At 58.7% G+C, this 25177-nt stretch overlaps 1 protein-coding gene across 1 annotated transcript; it reads left to right on the forward strand.

The window, feature by feature from the left end:
- Nucleotides 1-25029, forward strand: PLOD1 (procollagen-lysine,2-oxoglutarate 5-dioxygenase 1). The gene is made up of 19 exons (XM_040645785.1): nucleotides 1-155; nucleotides 7523-7614; nucleotides 8701-8834; nucleotides 9219-9382; nucleotides 10385-10497; nucleotides 10985-11048; nucleotides 12697-12794; nucleotides 13654-13755; nucleotides 14341-14472; nucleotides 16027-16148; nucleotides 17147-17251; nucleotides 17644-17769; nucleotides 18047-18188; nucleotides 18796-18909; nucleotides 19456-19521; nucleotides 20045-20149; nucleotides 21672-21818; nucleotides 22583-22708; nucleotides 24162-25029. Exons 1-19 carry the CDS (start codon nucleotides 80-82, stop codon nucleotides 24315-24317), a joined length of 2184 nt encoding a protein of 727 aa, XP_040501719.1. The 5' UTR covers nucleotides 1-79; the 3' UTR covers nucleotides 24318-25029.
- The last annotated feature ends 148 nt before the right edge of the window (nucleotides 25030-25177 follow it).

Below are 25177 nucleotides of genomic sequence, written 5' to 3' on the forward strand. Positions count from 1 at the left end.
CCGGACCGCGGGCCCCGTCGCGAAGTTTCCAGCCTGCGAGCGCCGCCGGGCCGGACGGACGTCTCCCCAGACCCCGGCCATGCGGCCGCTGCTGCTCCTGGCCCCGCTGGGCTGGCTGCTCCTGGCCGAAGCGAAGGGCGACGCCAAGCCGGAGGGTGAGGGCGTGGGCCGGGCGGGGAGGGCTGGTCTGGGGGCTGCTGGTCTGCGCGGGAGGCCTGGGCTTCCCAGGGGATCCGGGTTCCGGCCACTTGGCCACTGACTCGCTGGTGACTTGGACAAATCACTTACCCTTGTTTGGGGCTGCAGTTCCTGCGTCCGTGCGCCCGGGAGGGGAGGGGCGCGGAGAGGGTCAAATCGTAATAGCTCTCATAATAGTAATAACAGTGGCTCCTGTTTATGGAGCACTTACTACGGGCCAGGCAACAGGGAAGCGTGCTCTCAACCCTCGGAAGCGTGCTCTCAACCCTCCGAAGTGTGCTCTGCTTTTATCCCCCTTTTCCAGCTGGGCAAACTAAGGCTCCAGAGTCCATTCACTTGCCCAAGATCACTCCGCGTGTGGGCCTTGGAACCAGGATTGACACCCAGGTGTGTCTGGTTCGGTGGGAGCCACTAGGCATCCCAGCCACCGGGGTGGGGAGTGACATGGGGGGCTCCCATGGGAGAGCCATGTCCACTTTGTCCATGGCTTCCGTGGTCTGCCGCTGTCCCTGCCGGGTGGGTCTTACTCGCTCCAGGTTGCACAGCAGGAAATAGCCTCAGACAGGTGCACTGACTGTCTGGGTTTGTCCAGTCTTGGAATGGTTGGATCGGGATCTGCTGGGCTCTGCATCTCATGTTCCTTCTCCATCCCCAAGGCAGATTGGATTTCAGAGTGTGCCCCACCATTCTGAGTGGGTGCTCCTGTCCTCCCCACCCCTCCCGCTACCACCTCCAGGGCTGCCTGCTGAACCTCTGAGAGGAGCTGGAGGAGGCAGGCTGGTGGCATAGCAGACCCTCACCAGGGGAGGGGGTGGGAACCGCCATTTCTGAGCACCTCCTTTGTGCCAGGTTGTGCCCAAGGCCACACATCTCCCAGTGATAAAGCCCGTGGTGACCAATTTCCATGAAGCTTGGCATTTTAGCCTGCAAACTGGGGGTAGTAGTACTGGAGTCCGAGCGCTCTTGCCAGGATTCCATGGGATGAAGCCCACTGGTGAGGGTTCAGCTCAACGCCTGGCCTATACAGGCCTTTTCTTTCTTGGACCCAGCACTGCCTGCTTTCCTGGAGTATCCCTGCAGGGTAGTGAAACAGGTCAAAAAAGCCAGGGAGGCAGGTGCAGAGTACAGGGCTGGGCTGGTGGTGTGTGCAAAAGGCCTGTGGCCTGGGTCTACTCACTGGTCGGGAGCCAGGAGCCCTAGGATAGCCTTTGTTCTTGAGCCTCTCTTTGCCCTGCTTCTGCTGATGTGGGCTCCGTCCATCCCCAGACCATTCCAGGAGAGAAAACTCCCACTGCCCCCAGCGAAGCCCCCAGAGGTGAGTCACAGGGACCAAATCAATGACAGCGCTTCAGGTGCCCTGACGCCAGCAGCAGGTGATGGGAGGGAACAGAGTAGGCACCCCAGAGAGGGTGCAGGATGCAGTGTGTCCCCGAGATGATCCAGGTAGAGTACCTGGCAGATGGTAAGTAGATAGTAGATTGATGGACAGGAAGTAACGGGGAGCCAGACATGGAGCTAATATCAAGCCACTCTCAAGTTGAGGCCCTTCGCTTCCTTTACTCCATTCAGACCCTTTTGATAAGTAAGGAATCATTAGTCCCATTTTGCAGATAGCAAGACTGAGGCCTCAAAGGTTAACTATCTGGTCTCCAGTTGCTGTAGGTGGTTGGATGTGGAGTCATTGACTGGGACTCAGACCCCCTGCTCGGTTCTGCCCACCCCTGTCTGGGTGGGGAATAGAGGGGCTGTTTCTTGGAGATGCTGTCTGGAGGAGCCGCTCAGCTTCCCCAGACCCAGCTGATGGCAGGGACAGAGTGGGAGGGTGGTTTGTCCTGTGGGCCCACTGACTGGTGTCAGGATGGGGGGACACTCCAGCAGCCCCCAGAGAGGCCAGCTCTTCCCTCCCCAGATTGGGCTGGGATGCCCCGTCAGTACCAGGTGGCTGGGATGGGGCAGCTGCTGAGGAGCGTTCCAGTGGGTCAGGTTCGGAATGATGCTCCCGGCAGCTTATCCGCCCCTGGACCCGAACACACATGTTTTTGGCACATGGAGAGAAAGATGGAGTTTTCACTTTAGGGAGCTGCCGATTTTAGGGGCGGACACAGAGCTCCTCTCCTCAGTAGATGCCCAATCTTATGGGGGAGAGGCACCCTCCTCTCCCAGAATGCCCTGTGCTTGAGAAAAGGGACATTGCCGGGGAGGGGGGTGGTCCCCAGACCAATGTGGGGGACGGAAAAAGGCTGTCAACAAAGCAGCATCCAGACAAGCAGATTTTCATAGAGTTGGGACCAGGAGAGTCCAGACCCTCCATGGTCTTTCTCCCTTTTGTAGAGGCTTCCAGCTGATCTCTCTTCTCTGCCCGGGCTCCCGCCTGCCGGCCTTGGTTTGGCCGTGCAGAGGGAAGGACCAGCTGGAGCCTGACGGCTGCCGTTCGGAGACTCCAGGAGGTCAATAGGGCGTGGGCCGGCCTTGTGGGTCATGCTGTTCCACGCAGGGAAAGGAAAGGTCCCAGGAGTCAGGCAGGCCCAGCTCGATGTGTGTGTGTGTTGGAGGGGGAGGGTCTGAGGAGACCTCAGGGGACAGAAACCAGTGGGGCGCCAGACCCAGGAGAGCCATACTGGGCTTCTGGGCACGGGGAACCCACACCTGCCATTCGGCCACACCCTGTTTATGGCTTCCGTTTGAGCCTGGGGTGAGTCTGGAGGATGGGGAGAACCTTCATTCATTCCCACTCCCCAGAGAGCAGACCCGGTGCCCTCTGATGGTGCCCGGAGAGCCTTCCCCTGCCTTGTGTGGGCTGGGCCTGCTTGGGGAGGAGGGGCTGTCGGCTGTAGCACAGCGACCCAGGCCTGAGTTCTCAGCCTCGTCCTTGGACCCCAGACAGGTGTCTTCCTACCCCCCACTGGCCCCTGGACTCAGCCTCTCCCCATCATTCTTGCTCTTGGAAAGGAAGACTGCTTTTCTGTCTCGGGGATGCCTAGGGCAGCAGCGGGCCTTCTCTGCGGGAAGATTCCCTACGACAAGAACCCGTGTGGCCCCCACGGCCAGGTACTGGGCTAAGCACTTCACAGACATTAGCTCACTCCGTCCTCACAGAAGTCTCTGGAGGAAGGTACTCCGGTTGCTAGGACTCCATTTTACAGATGAGGAGACAGGCTCTGAGAGGCTAAGTTACTCCCCCAGCAATCTGTCTGCCGCTCCGCCCGGCTCCCTCCCACTCACCTCTGCTGATCCTGGAGGGCAGCTTGTCTGTCTGGGGAGGCAGACCAGGAGCCCTGGGTGTCAGGCCTCACGGGGAACCTGGTTTTAGCCCTAGGCAGGTCTGCCGGACCAGCCAGAAAGCAGGGGGGCGGGGCCCTGTGGCACGGCCTGTGCCCTGCAAACGGTGAGGCTGAGAACACGGGCATTTGCAATTCCGGCTCGTTCACTTGTCACTTCAAGCCTCTGTGACCTTCAGCGGGGTATTTAGCCTCCCTGGGCCTCAGCTGCCCCAGCTGCACGAGAGGGGACAGAACCATCACCCGCCACGCGGGATGTTGATAGTTAAGTGTGATAGTGAACATAACACACCTCGTGTAGTGTGTGGTGTCTAGCAAGGGCCGCGCTGGTGGCCGTGCTCACTAGAATCACCTTCCCACCATGCTCTCTCAGGCCAGGCAGTGCGCACCAGACATCCCGAGCCACACTCAGTCCAGGGGAGGGGGAGGGAGGCCAAGGAGATGTGAGTCTGGCCCAGCGAAGAGACAAGGGACAGGTTTGTGCTGCTGGATCATCCGCTGGGCATGCTGATGCCACCCCAGATAAGGGAGGAGATGACGGAGGGCTTCATGGAGGACTAAGGCCTCTTAAGGAGGAGGGGTGAGTTGTGTAGGCAGGACAAGGGAATGGGGCCAAGGCTGGGTTCAGTGAGGCAGCTTTTGTGGGGGTGGGTCGTGTTGAGAGGTGATGCCAGGGTCCCTTGGGGGAGGGGCCTGCCTGGAGTTCTCTTGCTGTGAACCGCCCCGGGGCCCCTCATTGGAGCCCAGAGTCAGGACCAGGGGATGGGCTGGATCAGAGGTTTCCAAATGTGGCTGGCCTCAGAAATTGCCCAGGAAATGTAAGAAAGATCCAGACTTCTGGGCCCATCTCGAACCTCTGTTCCTGGGTCCCAGGAGGCTGGAGCTCACTGTCCCTTGTGATGCTCATACGCAGGCAGGTTTGGGACCTCTGGACTGGGTGATCTGGTCGAGTCCTCGGCCAGGGCGGCAGGCGCTAGATGCGTGAAGGCCCTGGTGGAGCACCTGGCAGCATCCAGGAAAACAGAAGAGGCAGACTAAGTGCCTGGGAAGGGTCCAGCATGGCCTGGGGCCCCCTCCTCCACCTTAGCAAGGGTTTCTTCAGACGCACAGAGAGACAGATAGCTGGTCACTGTCCCAGGCCTGGGCAGTGTGTGCAGGGGTTAAGGGACTCTGGGTCCAGGATTCTCTGTCCACCCCCTGGTGCTACCACTTCCTGGCTCCCTTGGGCAAGTTACTCACCATTGCTGAGCCTTGGTTTCTAACTGTAGAGCGAGGAGGGGGGTTAGGACCAGTAAAGGGCTTAGAACCAAGTCTGACATGTCGAAGGTGTTCATGAAGATTAGCTATCTTGTACCGTGATTTGGTAGAGGGAACTCAGAAAAGGAGCCTCAAGACGTCCGCCCCACCCCCTTTGCCTTCCCGCTGCAGCCTGACTTCAGGCACCTTACACAGACACACGCTGGCTTTTTCCATCCATGAAATGTGACACTTTTCCTGTCCCCAGCAGCCCCTGCCAAGGACAGGAGGGCCTCAGAGCTGGCGAGTCTCCTCTCCTCACTTGGGGGGAGACCTAACTATCCTGGCAAGAATTGGGAGAGCCATTCTCAAGTGTGAGCAGCACCCCTCTTTCCTGGTCCCCAGGGTCAGGTGGTGAGGCCTCCTCTCCTCCACCCCTTCCTCCCCAGGTCCCTGGGCCCACTTCCAGTGGATTCCTGCCAAAACCTGCTGGGCCGCCCCCTGCTCTGGGCCAAGCACCTGCCTAGCTCAGCCAGCTCTGCCCAGCGGGACCCCTTTGTTCTTTCCGCCCTGGCTCCTCTTGCTTTCACAGAGCGGGGCTGTATGGGAAGGCCTTACTTGCCTGTGTTGGCCTGGCCACCTGGTGGGTCTATTCACCCAGAAAAGCATTACGTCCTGGACCCTAGTGAAACAGTAATGAGTGCTGCGGGGTGGGGTGGGGGGGTTGTGCCTCTGAGGGCAGGAAGGAGGTCAAGAGAAATCTGAGAAGGCTTCATAGAGGTGGTGGCAGGAAAGGGGTGTCACTGTCACTGGCCCTGGGACCCGAAGGAAGATTAGGGAAAGGGTAGAGAGGGGGAGCTGGGGCAGAAGGGGAAGAGCCCACTAAGGTGAGACCCCTGGCTGGGGGAGTGCCCTGTCAGTGGAGGGAATGAGTACATCACTGGGCCAATGGGGAGGGCCTTGAATGCCGGAGCAAGGTGTTTGCCTCTCACTGATCAGTCCTTGGAGTAGGTACAGTGGTCTCAGTTCTCCACGGGCAGCTGCGGTCCGGAAGCAGATGATCCTCCTTCTGAGGACATGTCAATACTAGCCTAACTGTGTCACAACACCACATCATCGCTCATCTTATTTCCTCTTGTCCTGTAGTGTGTGGGATTTTCTTGTTTTTTTTTTCTCTAGAGGGAACGCTCACACAAGCGTGGGGGAGGGGCAGAGGGAGAGGGAGAAGCAGACTCCCCACTGAGCAAGGAGCCCAATGCCAGGCTTGATCCCAGGACCCTGAGATCATGACCTGAGCAAAGGCAGACACTTAATGGACTGAGCCACCCAGGTGCCTCTCGTCGTATAGGGTTTTTATATCTCATGCCGTCAAAAGAAGAGGGAGCACAGTGCCGTAAGGTATTTTGAGAGAGAGAGGCTACATTGATATAATGTTTGTTACAGAATATTATTGTTGTCCTATTTTATATTGCTAATCTCCTATTGTGCCTGATTTATAATTAAGCTGTGTCGTAGGTCTGTACCTATAGGGAAAAACAGTGTATATAGGGTCTTCTACTCTGTGGCTTCAGTCATCCTCTGGGGGTCTTGGACTGCATCTCCCGTGAATAAAGGGGGGACTATTGTACTGTTGGTTTGTTTTTTTTTTAAGTAGTCTCTATGCCCTACATGGGGCTCGAGCTCATAACCCCAAGATCAAGAGTCATGTGCTCTACCGACCGAGCCAGCCAGACGCCCCTACTGTACTATTATTGTCCCTATTTTGCAAAGGGGAAACTGGAGCCCAGAAGAGTCAGGGACTTGTCCAAGGTCACAGAACTGGTAAGGGGCAAAGCTAGGATTCTGACCAGGCAGGCCAGCTACAGAGCCTTTACTTCTCAGATAACACAGCTTCAAATTGTGTTCTGGAAGGAACTTTCCCAGGGCTCCCAGAGATGCTGCTTGGGTGTTGTTTCCAGTAGGTTCTATTGCAGAGGTGAAGCCACACTACAGCCTGAGAGAGGTCTCTCATTAAAAAGGTAGTACAGCTGCTGTGGTCAAAGCTAAGGATTTTCTTTCCTTCCTTTTCCTTTTTCCTTCCTTCCTTCCTTCCTTCCTTCCTTCCTTCCTTCCATCCTCCCTCCCTCCCTCCCTGAGCAGGGAGAGTGGGAGGCAGAGGGAGAGGGAGAAGCAGACTCCCCGCTGAGCAGGGAGGCCAACATGGGGCTCCATCCCAGGACCCTGGGATCATGACCTGAGCCAGAGCAGACGCTTGACTGACTGAGCCACCCAGGCGCTCCCAAAGCTAAGGATTTCAAGTCAGTTTCCACTCAGGGTCCACTCAGGTTTTTCCGTGGTGGCCGAGTGAGGCTCAGCAAGAAAGTCCGTTGGGGTAGATGAGCAGTGTGCCCTGGGCACAGGCACGGAGAGCGGTGGCCATCCCTGGACTAATGTCCAGCATTGGCCAGAGAGGTTGTCCTGGTGTTCGGCATTCAGGCGAATCATTGCCTCTGCCCCTATGCGAGGCCAGAGCCCCCTAAATCCAGAGAGACCCAGCCCCACAATGCAAGGTGCAGACACCTGCGCTCTGGACCTCTCCTGTGTCTGTCACCGGTCAGCTCCCAGGTGGGTGGAAGCCTGGAGGAGAATTGGGAGACCCAGGTTCTGACCTTCGGCAAGCCCTTCCTACCTGGGTCTTGGGCCCTTGTCTATAATGGGTGGACACGAGGACACATCCTGCCGGGATTTGACACATCTGGGAACGATGACCTGCTCTTGCCTGTCGCCCCTCCTCCTCCAGTCCCGTTCACCATGCCCTTCTCTGTCCGTAGACAACCTATTAGTCCTCACAGTGGCCACGAGGGAGACCGAGGGGTTCCGGCGCTTCAAGCGTTCAGGCCAGTTTTTCAACTACAAGATCCAGGTAAGGGGCTCCCAGGGGCGGGGGGAGTGGGCAGGACAGCCAAGGGGTGGCGGGAGAGTCCAGGAGCTGGGTTTTTGCCCTTCCCAAACTGATGAGGGCCCTAGGGAAAGCTTCTGGAAGCCCGAAAGATGAGGATGAGTTAGGAAAAGCAAGAGGGGGAGAACATAATCAAAGTCTGGGAGGCGCTGGAGGTGGGAGAGTGGGGGAAGTGAGACAGGAGAGTATGTGGCCGTGCTCATGCTAGGAGGGGTGTGTGTGGCTGGTTTAGAGGGCAGGGCCTGGGAACCAGCATTCCAGTCCCCCCAGGTGATTTTGGGATGGCCATAGTCTGGAGGTCATGCCTGCGTAAACACTGCTCTAGAGAAACACAGGCCAGTGCCCAGTCTGCTGGGCGTCCTCTGTGTGCAGTGTGTGGGGCTTAGCCCTGCAGGGAGACATGCCTCCATTTAGTGAGTGTCCCGAGTGCCTCCTTCTGTCGGGCCGTGGTAGACGCTGGGGATAAAATGGTGGGCAGCGCAGCCCATGGTCCTGTCTCCATAGCTTGCAGTCTCGTGGCATTAAGCCAGAAAAAATGAATGAGCTCATGTGAATGCGGGCTGAAGCAGAGGGTTGCTTCAGGCATAGTAGGATCTAGGGGTTCAAGCTGCATGAGGTCCTGTTGGTCTTCAAGCTCCATCTCGAGGTCCTGTTGGTCTTCATTTGCAGGCATGCTCTCTCTGCATGGCGGCAAGATGACCACCAGCCACAGACCCACATGCCCCAGCTTCTCAACCTCAGCAGAACTAGACAGGCTTTCCTTAGTTTGAATGGAAGAGTCCCAGGGAAGACTCTGATAGGCCACGCTTAGGTCACATGCTCAAACCCATGGTTCTGGGAAGGATGGAACACTCTGATTGGTCAGGTGTGGTCACATGACCCTCCCAGGCAGATCCGCCTCACATACATATAGAATGGTTTCCCCATAGGGGAGGGAGGAGGTGCTGGACAGACACAGGTAAAGATGGTCACTGTCCAGGTGGGGGTGGAATTTTGGCTGGCAAGATAGTTCTTTGCCAAAAGTCCATGTTAAGGGGCCTTTCTCTACAGGCACTGGGCCTGGGGGAGGACTGGAGTGGGGAGAAAGGGTCGTCGGCTGGCGGAGGGCTGAAGGTTCGGCTGCTGAAGAAAGCTCTGGAGAAGCACGCGGACAAGGAGAACCTGGTCATTCTCTTCATAGACAGGTAGGTGGCTGGGGGCCTGCTGGGCAGGGCCCCTTAGCAGAAAGATGGAATATTCTAGAATGAGGCCATTGCAGGATATGGGGGAGGACGGAGGGATCGCTCTATCTATAGTTTTAGGGGGTCTATGAGCCCAGAAAAGACCATTACCATTGGTGGTGAGAAGAGGGGCAAAGGGGCTGCCCAGGTCGGGTGAGCCATGCTTCAAGCATGAGGAGGGCGCAGGCGTGGGGACCATCTTTCTGCCCAGGGTGGGGTGAAAACACTGCAGGCCAGGCCGGAGATAATAGGGCAGATCCGTTTCCCAAGGGTGGCACGGGAGGAGGTGCCTTCGTGAGCCCCTGCTCACCTCTGCCCTGCTCCTGCTTCCCCCGACTCGGGCCACAGCTACGACGTGCTGTTTGCATCGGGGCCTCGAGAGCTCCTGAAGAAGTTCCGACAGGCCAAGAGTCAAGTGGTCTTCTCGGCTGAGGAGCTCATCTACCCAGACCGCAGGCTGGAGGCCAAGTACCCTGCCGTGTCCGATGGCAAGAGGTTCCTGGGCTCTGGAGGTGAGGAGCCTGGGTGCAGAGAGCGTGGCGGGGCTGGGCGGGCTCCAGAGGGGTCCATCCGCTGCCGTCAGGACGTCCCCCCCTGCAGTGGGCCTCATCTCGTGAACCCATCTGCACAGGGGAAAACCGCAGTCACCCCTGAATGTCCTCCCTTGGCCCCCCCACCCCTCAGTCCGTGCCACTCCCACTTTGAAAGACCTCTCGACTCCACCCTCCCATCCACCCCCCTGCCACTGCCTCACTTGGCTCCCGGCCATTTGCAATAGTCTCCTGACTGCTCTGCCAGTCTCTACCTTCACCCCTTCCAGGCCATTCTCCATCCAGCAGTCAGGCACAAATCCACATACATCACTCAGTGGCTTCTTATTGCATGGAGAATAAAATCTGTATCTTATTCTGGATTCTTCTGTCCAGCCACGAAAGAGGGTCTGCCCCAAGCAGCCACGTTTCCCCATTGGCTGAGAGAGTTAGCCCGGTCTAGATGGCCTGATCCTGGCCCAGGGCTGGCAGTATTCTCCCTTTCCCTGGCTGGCCCCTTCTCCCTTCTCTCTTCTCTCCTTACTAATCTGCACTGTGGCCGAGGTGCTGTGTGGGCTTTTCCCTCTAAGCCCCCATGTGCGGTGTGACCTTGGCCCAACCTCTGCCCTTCTTTGGGCCAAGTTTCCCGGATAACTGTAGAAAAGCGGCTCCTAGCCTCTGCCCCACCAACTCTGCTCTCCAGGGACTCCTGGTCTGATCCATTCATTCAGCGCCTATGGGGTGCCCAGCACCTGAGCTGGGGCTGGTTTCTCTGTGAGCTCAGTGGGAACTTGTCACCAAGTGGCGTTGGCTAGCTAGCAGGGCACTTTCAGCCTGTGGATATTACCTCCCCTCAATCCAGGAGGACTTCTAAGAGAAGGTGAAGAGGGGGGAGGTGAATGAAAGTGGATGCTGGGAAGAGGCTTCTGACTTAGAGGCCGGAAGCTAAGTGTCTCTCTCTTTGTGCCCCCCACCAACCCGCAGGCTTCATTGGTTATGCCCCCAACCTCAGCAAACTGGTGGCCGAGTGGAAAGGCCAGGACAGTGACAGTGACCAGCTCTTTTATACCAAGATCTTCTTGGATCCAGAGAAGAGGGTAAGGGCCATTGTGCAGGGCCAGGCTCCTGGGGTTTGAATGCCAGCTTAGCCACTTATGAGCTGTGTGACCTTAGGTGAGTTATCCAACCTCTCTGTGCCTTGTTTTATAAATCTGTAAAATGTAGTGATGGTGGTACTTTCCCCTAAGGATGTTGTGTGGATTAAATTAATTAATATATTTGTAGTACTTAGTGATTAACAGGAAAGCAAAAAACAAGCATTTGTTGTCATCATGGGGGTTGTACTTGAACCAGCTGTTTTCCTTAGAAGCCTTCCAACCCTGAAAGTCCCTGGTTCTCTGCAAATAGAGCCACTGGACCAGTAACTCCCCGGGCTGCCAGCTGCCCCGGTGTGACAGGGCAGAGTGGATGTGGGGAGAGGAGGTGGCAGAAGTGGGAGGGCAGGCTCTCCACGCCGGGCGTGATGGGGCCCCATCCCCCGCCGGGGCCTGTCCCTGCTGCAGCCTGGTGTCCTCTTTCCTTCAGGAGCAGATCAACATCACCCTGGACCACCGCTGCCGTATCTTCCAGAACCTGGATGGAGCCTTGGGTGAGCAGCCCCCACAGGGATCCTGAGAGGGATATTAGGAAGAAGGTGAGGATTCCAGGCAGGGCCTGAGCCCAAGGAGGAGGATGGGCTGGTTCCTCTCTGGCCATTGTGCTGGGAGGTCACCTGCCCCATCCCGAGGTCCCCAGAGGCCACCTGGATGTCCTGGGGCAGAGCCATGTGTCTCTGGGGGTGGAGAAAGGAGGGCCAAGAGGTCAGTCTAAGAGCCTGCAGGACACCAGGGCAGCAGGCAGCCGCTCAGCCGGGAGCAGCTGGACGATGCGCACCGCAGGTCCCTGGCCCTGCCCTGTGGCCCTGGTTCTCGCAGGGGAGCCTGCTCCCCTCCTTCCCTGCCCTCCCACCTCCCAGGTGAAGGCTTCCTGGGTTCGCACGGGGACTGAGCTGACGGGAGGGCGATGGATGGCTTGGGAAGCAGAGAGGCTGCCTGGTCCTTAAAACCAGAAACACCCTTGGGCTGGCCCCAATCCCTGGCTGGTGATGACATTCCTTTGCCTGTCTTCCTGGGTGACCTCGGGCAAGTCTCTCTCTCTCTCTCTCTCTCACACATACACACACACACACACACACACACACACACGCACACACCTCTTAGATCTCATTTTCATGTCTTTAGAAAGGAATAGTTAGACCCAGTATCTGATTGGTGATTTTATGGGGTAAATGGGATCATATTTTCTGAGAATCTAATGAACACTACGGCTCCTTTCTCGGGAAGGTGCGGAAACATCCACATCCTTTTGTCTGTGGCTTCTGGGAGTGCACGGACCTACGTTAAGAAGCCGGGTCCAGGGGCGCCTGGGTGGCACAGCAGTTAAGCGTCTGCCTTCGGCTCAGGGCGTGATCCCGGCGTTATGGGATCGAGCCCCACATCGGGCTCTTCCGCTATGAGCCTGCTTCTTCCTCTCCCACTCCCCCTGCTTGTGTTCCCTCTCTCGCTGGCTGTCTCTATCTCTGTCGAATAAATAAATAAAATCTTTAAAGAAAAAAAAAAGAAGAAGAAGAAGCCGGGTCCAGAGCATCGTTTGGGAGAGCCAGGAGCTTGTGCGGAGGGGCCCCCTCGCATGATTCCCCCACGCAGAGGGCCTCCCTCCCCAGTGTCTTCCAGGCCTCTGACAAAAGGCCCCTCTGCATTTGTAACTGTTGGATAGGCCGTTTCCTCCTGCTGTCTAACAGGGTCAGAGCCAGAGGGTGAGGATCCTGCCAGAGGAACTGTCTCCGCCAGGATAGGATCTGTCCCCTACCCTGCCCAGGACTTCCACTTGGGCCGGCGTAGTCTCAGTGCTGCTCTGCACGCCCCTCGGAGCAGCTGCCCCCAGGCACTGTCCCTGGGGCTTCTCTGAGCTGTAGCTGGGGTGTTTCAGGTCTTCACTTTGTCCCCCCCTCTGCTTCCTGCTCCAAGAAGTCATCACAGTAAATACTTGGGGTTGCCGTGGATTCCGTGTGCCAGGCAGGGTGCTAAGGGCTTGCCCAACATGGACTCCTCCCACTCTTACCCCCATTTCACAGACGCAGAAACTCAAGGCTCAAAGAGGTGGTATTAGTAGCCTGAAACACGCCCTGGGCAGGAGCTAGGATTTGAGCTTGGCCTCTGGGCCTGACGCTGGATGTGTCTGTGTTTTCCGACCCCCAGATGAGGTCGTGCTCAAGTTTGAGATGGGCCACGTGAGAGCGAGGAACCTTGCCTACGACACCCTCCCGGTCCTGATTCATGGCAATGGGCCCACGAAGGTAGGGAGAGGCCCCAGCCCATGGAGGGAGTGAGAGGGGCCAGAAGCCCGAGTCTGCTGTCACCGTGACCTCACAGCTTCTCCTTGGGGGCAGGGCCACCTGTTGCACCTCGCTGTCTGTGTCCTCAAGTCTGAGTTCAGCGTGGTGGTTGTCTCCTTGCTGTGGTGGTCAGTGATGTTCATCCCTGCTCAACCACAGGACACAGAGGAGGTCACTGTCCCCATCAGGGCCTCAGCTAGGTCACCTGAGTCATCCGTACCCCGTCATCCCAGGGCAGACTTGTTTGTTCATGTAATAAACATTGACTGAATGTTTGCACCAGGACATAAGGCAGAGTCAGTCCTGAGCAGGACAGGCTGGTTCCTGTGCTCCCGGGGCTCAGAGGGGCTGGGGCGCAGGCCAGACCTCATGGGCCCTGGGGAGCCAGCCCTGGCTCACAGCACACTGCTTCAAGTGTGGTCCTCGAGCCCCTCCGCTCCCCCCACCGTCTCGGAGTCACGTGGCCAGGAGAGACCGGGCAGAGTGTGAAAGCAGATTTCCTGACCCCGCTCCAGAGCTGCTCGGTGGGACTCTGTGGGGTGGGGGGCGGGCAGCAGTCTGCGTTTTATAAGCTCCTGGCAGATCCCGAGATGAAGGTACGGCAGAGTGCCAAGCCCTCCCTCTGCCCTCAGAGCAGCTTTGGTGATCTCCAGAACATTTGGAACATTCTCTCCGAAACCTGCCCCAAATAGTCTCATTCCTGCCCCCTTAGAGGGCTGGGGTACGGGTACACCAGGGGCCAGGGGAGATGTGACTTAGCGGTTACAGATGGGTGGGGCCGCCTCCGACCCCACGTCTCAGACCCCATGTCTCCCTACAGCTGCAGCTGAACTACCTGGGCAACTATATCCCGCGCTTCTGGACCTTCGAGACAGGCTGCGCTGTGTGTGACGAGGGCCTGCGTAGCCTCAGGGGCATTGGGGTATGGCTGGCTGCCAGATGAGAGGGCCTCGGTCTCCTTGGAGGGGGAGGATGAGTGATTCTGGAAGAGACTGTGGTCTTCGGTGGGAGATAAAGGGATCACCTTCCTGTCTGGGGTTCCGTCTTCCTCTTCACCCAGGCACCTCCTCCTGGAAGGCTTCTCAGATTACATATGGCTCCCGCTCACACCCCTGCCCCCAGCCATGCCAGAGTTCTGGTTCTTTCAGCCTGATCGTTCTCCTGCAGCCCCCTCTCATCTCACGGACCTTACTCCTCCTTTATAGCTCACTGCAAACCCATGCCAGCCAGGCTCTCTGACAGCAGGCCATCAGTTGGTCCTGGCTCCAAGTCTAGGCTCGCTCTGCCCAGCAGGGACCTCCTCCTTCTGCTTCCTTCTGCTTCCCCACCAGTCTGTGCCGCTGCCTGCCTGCACCTCCTGCTTGGAGCTGCCTGGCCCAGGCCCCTTTTCTGCCAAGTCTGCACACCGCTGCCTCTGGCTCTGGGTCCCTCAGGCCACCCTAGGGGCTCAGCAGTGGCCCGGTGGCTGGACACAGCCAGCCCGTCACGCTGCCCCCTCCCGACGCAGGATGAAGCTCTGCCCACAGTCCTGGTGGGCGTGTTCATCGAACAGCCCACACCGTTCCTATCCCTGTTCTTCCAACGGCTCCTCCGCCTCCGCTACCCCCGGAAGCAGATGCGGCTTTTCATTCACAACCACGTGAGTAGTGGGCACTTGGTGGGGTCGCCGTGGGGCTTGGGTAAAGGCCCAGCCTCACGAGGTGGCCTAAGACGTCTCAGGAAATGGCTGAAGCATCATCATCTGGGCCAAATGGAAGCGGGCCGTGGGCTGTATCCCCAGAGCCCTGGCTTGACTTGAGGCGGACCGCCTGGGTTAGAATCTCAGCCGCTGCTTGTATTGGCTGTGTGACCTTGGGCACGTTCCTCAACCTTTCTGTGCTTCAGTTTTCTGATCTCTTAAATTGGGATAGAAGAGTGCCGACCATGGGGATTTGCTGCAAGGGTTCAGCAAGTGGGCACGTGGGGTGCAGGGGTGCCGGCCGCAGGGGAGGCACATGATAGGCGCTCTTCGCTGTCAGCATCCGCGTGGTTTCTCTCCCTGCCTCCTTCAGGCCCTCCTGATTTGATTCGGTGGCAAATGGGTTTTCGTGCCCTGTGGACCTTGTGGGTCATGGGGGAGAGCCCTGAGGCCCGGGGAGCAGGCCCGGGCTCAGTATTCTCAGCTCCCTCCCTCCCCTCTCCTTCTTAGCTGGAGAAAGTCCCACCCCTGCTTTTGCTTATCCCAGTTTCCATAACTGGGATGCCAGATAACACTCTCTAGTCCTCCCTGTTGTCAAGGCTCCTTGTCTTCCTTCACGTCTTCTCAGCTGCCCCATCTAGCGTCACCCCTTTCTGAGACGTCTCAGCCCCGACAGTCTGGACCCCATGCCCGGGGCCACAGTCTGCACCCCATGCCCGGGGCGCCAGGGCCCCACACTCAGTTCTGCTTGGGCCAGACACTCATTCAGCTGTGCTACATGGAAATGGGAGAAGGGTGTGGGCCCGGCCCTTGGGAGGCTCCCAGCTTCCCTGGAGACGTGAAATAGCACAGCCATGAATTCCCACGGTGACTTGGGGGAAGAAGAGAGCTGTCACCGGCAGCCTTTGGGGTCCTTCTGTGTGCTCCGTCTGGCTTGTTGGCTCCTGGCAGTGACCCCGCAAGGGAGGCATAATCGCCCTCCCACCCATTTTACAAGGGAGGAAACTAGAGCTGCGCCAGGGGAAGTGGCTGGTCCAAGGTCACGCAGCGAATTGTAGCAGAGCCGGGCTTTGCTCTAAATCCTGGGTTTGGATCTAAAGATCCCGCGCTTTCCGCTTTCCCAGGCAAGGGGTCCCGGTATGGGCTGTTGTTTTTCTGGGTGTGGTCCAAGGATCACCTGGAGCATTTTGCAACGAAGCAGATCCCTGGGCCACACTCCAGCCCAGAATAAAGGAGTCTGGATATGGGGCCGGCGGGGTCAGGGGTGCTGTCCTAGGGACAGAGGCTCTTAAGAGGCTGGTGGGCCTGGCCTGGTCAGGGGAGGATGGTCAAGGATGGCTGGGGAAGGGCACTCCAGGCAGAAGGGCTGGCATGGGCAAAGGTCTGGAGGTAGGAAAGCCAATGGCCAAGAGTGTGTGGGGAACGAAGAGAAGTGGCCTGCAGTCGCAGAGGGTGCTGTGGTCCTGGGGGGTGAACCTGGGTCCCCATCCTCACCCTCCCGTCCCCCACCCCTAGGAGCAGCACCACAAGGCTCAGGTGGAGCAGTTCCTGGCAGAGCATGGCGGCGAGTACCAGTCCGTGAAACTGGTGGGCCCCGAGGTTCGCGTGGCCAGCGCTGACGCCAGGAACATGGGCGCGTGAGTTGGGGGCCAGCGCACCACGGTTATCTCTGCGGATGGTTATGGGGGTGGGGGGTGGGGGGCATGGTGTCAGGAGCCTCAGGCCAGGAGATAGGCGTTCGGAAGCCCGTGTGTGTTCTCCAGCAAGTTCCTGCCCCTCTCTGGGCCTCAGTGTCCCCATCCGTCAAATGGGGAACTGGTCTCTGCCCTGCCCACCTGGGGGCTCCTGGGTGGGGCTGAGCAGTGTCCTTGGGGTGCAGGAAGGAAATCAGAGAAAGAGGAAGAGTTGGAGGGCCAGAAGTAGATAAATGCTGACAGAGATGGTCTCTGATGGTTCCCTTATTATTCAAACAAACAAGTCATCTGTGTTGACCGTGGAAGAATTAGCCCGGATCGGAGGCTGGCGAACTTTCCTGTAAAGCACCGCAGTTGTAGCATGATGGCCGTAACTGTGCTCCAACAGAATTTTATTTATGGACCCTGAAATTTGAATTTCATATGGTTTTTCACTTTTAAAACATTTTCCCCCCAAGCATTTAAAACTGCAAAACGGTCCTTAGCTCATGAGCTGCGTGATACGAGGCAGGAGGCTGGATTTGGACCGTGGACTCTAGTTTGCTGAGCCCTGGACTAGATAAACAGGAAGAGCACACATTTGTAAGGCTTTCGGGCCAGGTCCCCAAACTGCATTTCGGAAGGGCAGAACCGGTTTACCCCCAGCGCTGGGCGGTGTAGGAACCTGTCTGGGGGTCGTGCTTTCCCCAGTACAGGGCTTTTCAGGGCACCTGATCCCAGCTGCTGAGTGAGCTCTGGGTGTTCGTCTTGAGAGCCTAGGAGCCCAGGGCCTGGGTCCTGACCTGCGCCGGGGCTGGCCTGACGCCTCTAAACACCCTTGGCTGGTTCCCTGTGGTCGTGGATGGGGACAGGCCTGGAGGGCACGGGGCTCCGGGACCCTGGGTGGGGAGAGGCTGGCGCCAGAGTCCCAGCCCTGCTCACCCGGGGTCCCCAACCTGCAGGGACCTGTGCCGGCAGGACCGTAGCTGTACTTACTACTTCAGCGTGGACGCCGACGTGGCCCTGACTGAGCCTAAAACCCTGCGCCTACTGATCGAGCAGAACAAGTGAGGCTGGGGCGGGGGTGGGCGGCAGGCCTCCAAGCAGGCCCCCTGAGTCCCGGCTCCCACTCCAGGCCCACCCTGCCGAGCCGTCCTTCTCCGCCTTCACCCCGGCCTCGCCTCCTACCCTGGGCCTGCCCCAGCCTGGCAACCTCGTCTTGGTCCAGGATGTTCCCTCCTCCCTGTTACAAGCCATGCCGCCCCTCCCACCCCCTGCTCCTGGCTGCCCAGTTGGAGGGGGTGGGGACCCCAGCTGGACCCGACCCCGCTCCAGGCCCTACCCCTGGGGGTGCTTGCAGGTTGTAAGGCACTCGTCCTCTCCTTCCCCACACCCAGTTAGATCTGCCCCAGACTCCCAGTGGGCCGAGGGTCTCCCACTGAGGTGCTCCCTTCCTCAGGAACGTCATCGCCCCATTGATGACCCGCCATGGGAGGCTGTGGTCGAACTTCTGGGGCGCGCTGAGTGCAGATGGCTACTATGCCCGTTCTGAGGACTACGTGGACATTGTGCAGGGCCGGCGCGTGTGAGTACCTGCGGGATGGGAACCCGCTCATCTGTCTTCCCCCAATCGTCCTGTTCTTGTTGCCCTCACATTCCTGCTGGACCCAAAGCAAGGAAGACTGCAGTCAGACACACAGAAGGACTTCCTGACAATTACCCTGGACCCATGTGCTCGGGTTAGGGGACCCAAATCAGCACTGTTGTGCTCTCCCCGCCTGTGACTTCCTCCTGCCCTGGGGCCCCGACCCCCAGCCTGTGACCGGCCTGCGGCCCCCTCCATCTTCTTCTCTCACCCTTAGTGGCGTCTGGAATGTGCCCTACATCTCGAACGTCTACCTGATCAAGGGCAGTGCCCTGCGGGCTGAGCTGCAGCAGACAGACCTGTTCCACCACAGCAAGCTCGACCCCGACATGGCCTTCTGTGCCAATATCCGGCAGCAGGTCAGCCTGGGCTGGGCAGTCACCCGAGGCCCTGTTGATGGAGAAGGTGGGCTCCATCTGCCACCTGACGCCCTGGAGCTTCTGAGATGCCAGGGCCTGGTGGGGGGGCACCTGGGGCACCAGGCAGGAGGGCCGGTCCTTGGGGTCCTTGGGGATCATTTTCGTGGACCCAGTTTCTGCACCCCTCTGTTTTATTTATATTTTCAACAGAGCCAAAAAACCCCAAACTTCCCACCTAAACATACTCCAAAGTAATGTGCCTAAGAGACACCCTTACCCTACCCCTGCGCCCCACCTAATATGTTTTGTGGTTATTCTTTTAAAAGTGACCGCATGATGACCTTTTCCCCATGCCCGAAACTTCAGGACCAAACACCATCCTTTGCTTTCACACATTTGTTCTTTCATTCCCATTCGGTCCTCCAGGAAGCCCTCCTTGATTGTATCCCACGTCAGGCCTGGGCTGGGTGCTGGGGAGATGAGATGGGGTGACCGGCACTTGGTTCCCTGATCTCCAACTTAATGGGCTGCAGCCGTGCCTCTCCTGGGCTGTGCATGGGACTGTCGGGGTGGGGGGGGTCTCTTCCATCCGGCCTGTTCTCCCCAGGATGTGTTCATGTTCCTGACTAACCGGCACACCTTTGGCCACCTGCTCTCCCTGGACAACTACCAGACCAGCCACCTCCACAACGACCTCTGGGAGGTGTTCAGCAACCCCGAGGTGAGGCCCTGGCTGGACGGGCAGGGGAGGGAGAAGGGACGCCTGTGAACCTGTGGTGTGGGTGGGCCACCTGCCTTCCTCCACCCCAGGGAGCCGGTTGGGCTCTTGAGAGGCAGCGCTACCTCGTGGAGGAGGAGGGACCAGGAGTGAGGCCTCCGTTTGTGGATCATCCTCTCAGTTGAGCCTCTCAGTCTTGGGGGCCTCAGTTCTCTTAGCTCGAAAATGGGTATACTGCCCCAGCCTCACTCACTTCTGAGGGCGTCGTGAAGATCAGAGGAGGAGAAAGTGCTGACAACGTTCCTAGACATTGTGAGCTGGTGGCTGCCGTGGGCACACGCGTGCACACACGCACACACGCACACACCGGCACACACACGTAGGCACACAGGCAGACACCAGCTCCTGCAGACACACATTCACCCACATTGCACAGGGCCTGGGGGGAGGAACCCCCTCTCGGAGCGTCCCGTGGAGTTGGGCAAGGGGTGAGCCCCAGCGGGCCCAGGCCAGGCCTGAGGACCCCAACTGCTCCCCCACTCCCCCCAGGACTGGAAGGAGAAGTACATCCACGAGAACTACACCAAGGCCCTGGCGGGGAAGCTGGTAGAGATGGTAAGGACTGGGCACCTCTGGGGACAAAGGTGCTGCGTTTACACCCTGCACCTGCTGGGGGGGGGGGACGAAGGGCAGAGGGCGGAAACTACCTGCCCCAGGGGAGGTGGGGAGGCACCTTTGTGGGCCCCGGCAGCGCTTGGGTGAGGGAGTGGGTAGTAGGATGGCCCTTCCTCCTGTTGGCACTTCCCAGCTAGAGGTGGCAGGGGCCTTGGGACCTTGGGTTTCTCCTCTGACCCAGGCGAGGAAGGGGAAGAACGTCCCCGAACGTGGTCTTAGCCGGGGACCAGGAGCCGGCAGAAAGAAAGTGCCTGTCCTAGACCCTCCATACACACACCCCTTTCCCGGCCCTGCACCGGGAGCTTTGTGACCTCGGCTGAGAAGGGCCCACGCGGAGCTCTGCTTCCTTCCCCCTGTAGCAGCTCGCAGAGCAGGGCGTGGGGAAGGGCCTTGCCTGTGGGCGCAGGGGAGGATGCAGCGGGGCCCCTCTGGACCGTTGTGACCGAATCCCCGCCCTCCCCAGCCCTGCCCAGATGTCTACTGGTTCCCCATCTTCACGGAGGTGGCTTGTGATGAGCTGGTGGAAGAGATGGAGCACTATGGCCGGTGGTCCCTGGGAGATAACAAGGTGGGGGCGGCGCCCGGGCTGGGGGTGCGGGGAGGCAGCGCCTCCACCCCTGCCTGCTCTCCGGGCTCTTTCCCTGGCAAGCCGGCCAATCCCTCTGGGACTCTTCAGAGGGGTGCTCGGGCGCTTGGGAGTAGGGCGGTTGAGAAATAGGGTGGAGTGTGGGTCTCCAAGCTGCCGTGACCCCGAATCTTGAATTGCTAGATTTCCAGTTCCTGGTTTGTTATTAGAATGCCTTAGCTTCCTTCACCAGATTGGGGGTGTCGTGGGGGAGGAATGAGCAATGTGGGATGAGGAAGAATTAGGAGCATCAGTGCCACGTTCACGAGACAGCAGAAGAAGCAGGTGGTGTGTCGGGCTGAGAGGCTGTGCACTCCCCAGAGGAGGAATCCTGTGCCTGTGCTCATCTTGGAAAGTTCAGGGATCATTTTTTTCAGGGAGGGGAAGAGGGGGCAGAGGGAAAATCTTAAGTAGGCTCCACTCCATGCTTAGTGTGGAGCCTGGTGCAGGGTTCCATCCCAGGACCCTGAGATCATGACGTGAGCCGAAATCAAGTCAGACACTCAACCAACTGAGCTACCCAGGTGCCCCAAGTTCAGGGAACCCTTTTTTTTTTTTTAATATTTTATTTATTCGACAGAGAGAGAGCATGGACAAGCAGCAGGGGAAGGGGGACAGGGAGAGGGAGAAGCAGACTCCCCGCTGAGCAGGGAGCCCAACACAGGGCTCGATCCCAGAACCCTGGGATCATGACCTGGGTCAAAGGCAGACGCTTAACCGACTGAGCCTTCCAGGTGTCCCTAGGGAGCACTTTTAAAGGCACATGAGCCCCTGGGCCTGTGTGCCTCAGAGCCTGGCTAATCTTTGACCTGGTGGCTGGACTTCCCTGTGGTTCCAGTTCGCAGCCTAATCCACAGGCTTTGGTGGTCGAGATAATCTCCAGAAGCCAGTAACTGGGCTAGTCCAGGCTTTCTGGGGTCTGGCTGGCCCTCCAGGGACAGGTCAGCGCTGGGGCTCTATGGCCGAGCTAGCCTGTGGCCCTCTGCACCGGCTTCCTCTGCGGTGTCACAAACCCCCACAAAGCTTCACGGCTTCAAACGGCATCCACATATCCCCTGTGGGTTTCTGTGGGTTGGGAGTCCACGCGTGGTTTAGCCGGGTCCTCTGCTCAGGGCTTCATGAGGCTGCAGTCGTGATGTCATCCGGGACTGGGGTCTCATGTGAGGCTCGGGGTCCGACTCCAAGCTCCTGGGGCAGAATTCAGGTCCGAGCTTCCTCCAGCCGGCAGGAGAGTCTCTCCCTTCAAGACCCTCGTTTAAATGCCCCCCAGGACAGTCTCCCTTGTGATTAACCCAAAGTCAGAGAACTAGTCACCTTAATTCTCTCTGCAGAGCCCCCTCACTTGGCCCTCTACCCTGACCTTATCCCATCGCGTTCACAGGTCAGGGGGTGGGGGTCACACAGCCCGCACACCAGGCGGCCGTCTTCCAGTTCCGCTTACCAAGCTCCCCTCCGTCATTTCCAGGACAGCCGCATCCAGGGCGGCTACGAAAACGTGCCGACCATCGACATCCACATGAACCAGATCAGCTTTGAGCGGGAGTGGCACAAGTTCCTGGTGGAGTACATCGCCCCCATGACGGAGAAGCTCTACCCCGGCTACTACACCAGGGTGGGCGTGCCTGGGAGGCAGCTGGGATGGGGGCAGGGCTGGAGTGGCTCGGGAGGGGAGGGTGGGGGAGGAGAGAGAGCAGCCCCAGCTTGCGGGAGAGGCCTGAATATTGGGTCTCCAGGTGGGAGTGCGGTCTCCTCCCATGGTGGCGGGGTCGGGGGTTGGAGGGCGCTCAGGAAGAGTCCAGGGTAGGGGCAGCCCACCTTGCCTCCAGCCTCTGACCTCACCCCTTCGACTCCTTCCTCCATGTCCTTAAATCCCGTCTCGGGGACACTTCTGCTGCCCCCCCCCCCCCCCACAAGCCAGTGCACCCATCCCTCTCTCACCTCTCCACTGAGAGTGTGTTGATGGCCCCTTTGGCTTTCGCCCTCCTTCCCTCCCTTGCTCACGCCTCGTGCACAAGCTTTTCTCCAGATACCAGCTTTGACTGCCCGGCCCTGCCCTCAAGGAATTGGCAGCCTGCCTAGTTGCTCCGAAGGGTTGTAAGGATTCGATTTACTCCTGCTCTGCTTTCCTTTCCTCCTCTCCTTCTCCCGCTCTCCTCTCCCTTTCCTTCTCTTCCTTCCATCCTTTCCACCCTCCGCACATTTTTACCGAGAACCTTCCCTGGGCCGGGCCCTGGGGAACACCGTGTGAAACAGACCTGCCCTCCAGGAGCCAACCTCCCCCGAGACCAGATGAGGGGCCCCTTCTGTGCCCCCCGGCCTTCCCGCTCTTCAGTGGCCCCTCTCCAGCCGGTTCTCTTTCCCGCCCCCTTGATACAGGCCCAGTTCGACCTGGCCTTCGTCGTCCGCTACAAGCCAGACGAGCAGCCCTCACTCATGCCGCACCACGATGCCTCCACCTTCACCATCAACATCGCCCTGAACCGGGTTGGCGTGGATTACGAGGCGAGCAGCTTACAGGGTGGTTGAGGAGGTGGTGGGGCCCAGGGGCCCCGGTGCCGGAGAACCGGAGAGAAAGGGAAGGCCTCCGTGCTGGCGGAGCAGGGACACGAGGTCAGAGGTCATACTGCGTGGACCTGGGGCCTGCCTGCCTGCTCCCGCCAGCTCTCTGGCCTCAGGCCTGTTTCTTAGGCTCTCAGTTTCCTATCTCAGAATGGGAAAGTGTAGGGCGCCCTCCGTAGAAATGCTGTGAGAATTCCACGAGCTCATCCAGGCCAGTGCTTACGTGGACGCCCAGTACGCGCTCAAGGCCTGAGAGCCATTTGTGATGAGTTGAGGGTTTCCATCATTCTTGGAAGTAAGGGCTGCTTTGGGAAGTAAGGGGAAACTGAGGCCTGGGTTGGTCACAAATTTGGTATAGCACGTAGCTGGCATCTGTCCAGGGCTGCCTGACTCCAAGCCCCAGGCTCTGGCTCCCTCTGTCTTTGCTGAGTGTCTTCCTCAGGCAGGGTCAGTCCGGGCGTGGGCCTCAGGCTTGTGGCTGGAGGGGAGAGCTGGGGAAACCAGGAGGATGGGGGGTGGAGAGGGGACGGTTCTGGGGGCCTCAAGGCCCCATGGGAGGTCTCTGGGTGTGATCAGCTGGGGGGCCATTCATTCATTTCTTTACTCATGCCTTAAGCTACTATTTCTAAGTTTTGGGGACTCAGTCCTGGGCTGGCCACGAGAAACACACCCATACAAACACCTCTTATTTTTTTGAGAGGTTGCCATGTACCAGGGGTTCTCCTCAGGGACAGTTTTGTCCCCCCCACCCTCTGGGGACATTGGCAATATCTGAAGACGTTTTTGGTTGTCACAGCTCTGGCGGTGCTGCTGGCAGCTAGCGAGTAGAGGCTGGGGCACCTGGGACAGCCCCCCCACTAAGGGAGAATTCCCTGGTCCCTGGTGATGATGGCTGTATAACGGTACACATGTACTTAGTAGCACCGAACTACACGCTTAAAAATGTTTATGATGGTAAAGTTTATGTCATGTGTGTTTTGGCCCAATTTAAAAAAAAAAGATTTTTTTCTGGCCAATAGTGTCCACAGTGCTGAGGTTGAGAAATCTGTCCCTAAGCTCTTACTCGTCTCATCTCACTGAACCCTGATGACCCTGTGGGGTTAATGCCCGTTTCCCAGAAGGGGAAACTGAGGCCTGGGTTGGTCACAAATTTGGTAAAGCACGTAGCTGGCATCTGTCCAGGGCTTCCTGACTCCAAGCCCCAGGCTCTGGCTCCCTCTGTCTTCGCTGAGTGTCTTCCTCAGGCAGCCGAGGCCCTCACTCCACAAGGCGTCCCAGGCGGGGCTGTGCCGAGGGCCGCGGGGCTCCCAGGGCTCAGACGGGAGACTCCGGTGTTAGCGCCGGAAGGGCCCAGCTTCCCCTTGGAGAACTGACGCTTCTGCTTCCCATCTTCCAGGGCGGGGGCTGTCGGTTCCTGCGCTACAACTGCTCCATCCGAGCCCCACGGAAGGGCTGGACCCTCATGCACCCCGGGCGACTCACGCACTACCACGAGGGGCTCCCCACCACCAGGGGCACCCGCTACATCGCCGTGTCCTTCGTCGATCCCTAATTGGCCAGGCCGGGCCACCTCGGACCTCTTCCTCTTTGCCAACAACCACTGCCCAGCAGCCCTCTGGGGCCTCGGGGTCTCAGCCTCCAGGCTCTTGACCTCCACTGCTCTTGGAGCCACCATCGGAGAGCTTTGGCCACGAGCCAGAGGCGGAGCACACCTCCTTGGCTGGGGCTTTCCTGGTGCTCTGGACCCAGCCCAGGGAGACACTGTTTGTGTTCATTGCTTTGTAGCAACTTGTTCTTTCCCACCTGGCTTCCTGAAAATCCCAGTCCTCTTCCTCTGCTTCTTCCGTGGGCGGGACTTGAGCAGAACAGGGGCTTAGCCAGCTGCCCAGAGAGGTTCCAGGGGCGAAAAGGCAGCCCCGGAGCTTCTCCCAGGCCGAGCTGCAGCCCCAGGACCTCTGCTCCAGGCTGCGGGGCAGACACAGAGACCTGGATCAGATTCAAGCCCCCTCCCCGCCCCCAGAGACTGCTGAAGCCCCTTCCTCCATGGCTTCTGTCATGGGAGCAGAACATTGTTCCCTGGAGATGATGACTCAGAAAATCTCCTGGGAGACAGGAGAGGTAGCGATGTCACAGCTTCATCCTCTGCGTGGGGGGAGGGAGTGAGACGCCCATACACTGCAGTGCGTCACCCTGTCCTGGATGCCTCCGGAGAGAGGGACAGACGGTCAGAACAGGAGAGTTTCTATTAAAGGTCATTCAAACCACAGAGTGGGAGATGCTTGGGTGGGCGAGTGTGTACGTGTCAGGGAGAGTGTCTGCATGGAGATGTTGAAGAGCCCCGTGGCTGGCCAGAAAGCCTGCATCAGCAGACTCAGTGACTTGTGTTTCCCAAACACAGTCGTGTGCGATCCC

Source organism: Ursus maritimus, unplaced genomic scaffold (genome assembly GCF_017311325.1).
Source record: "Ursus maritimus isolate PB19 unplaced genomic scaffold, ASM1731132v1 scaffold_32, whole genome shotgun sequence".
Classification (NCBI taxonomy): domain Eukaryota; kingdom Metazoa; phylum Chordata; class Mammalia; order Carnivora; family Ursidae; genus Ursus; species Ursus maritimus.

Excerpts from the sequence above, each read along its gene's own strand:
- PLOD1 (XM_040645785.1), top strand. The coding sequence starts at position 80 with ATGCGGCCGCTGCTGCTCCTGGCCCCGCTGGGCTGGCTGCTCCTGGCC. Across the intron at positions 17,770-18,046 it reads ATTGTGCAGGGCCGGCGCGT|TGGCGTCTGGAATGTGCCCT; the intron begins GTGAGTACCTGC and ends TCTCACCCTTAG. Across the intron at positions 20,150-21,671 it reads GGTCCCTGGGAGATAACAAG|GACAGCCGCATCCAGGGCGG; the intron begins GTGGGGGCGGCG and ends CGTCATTTCCAG.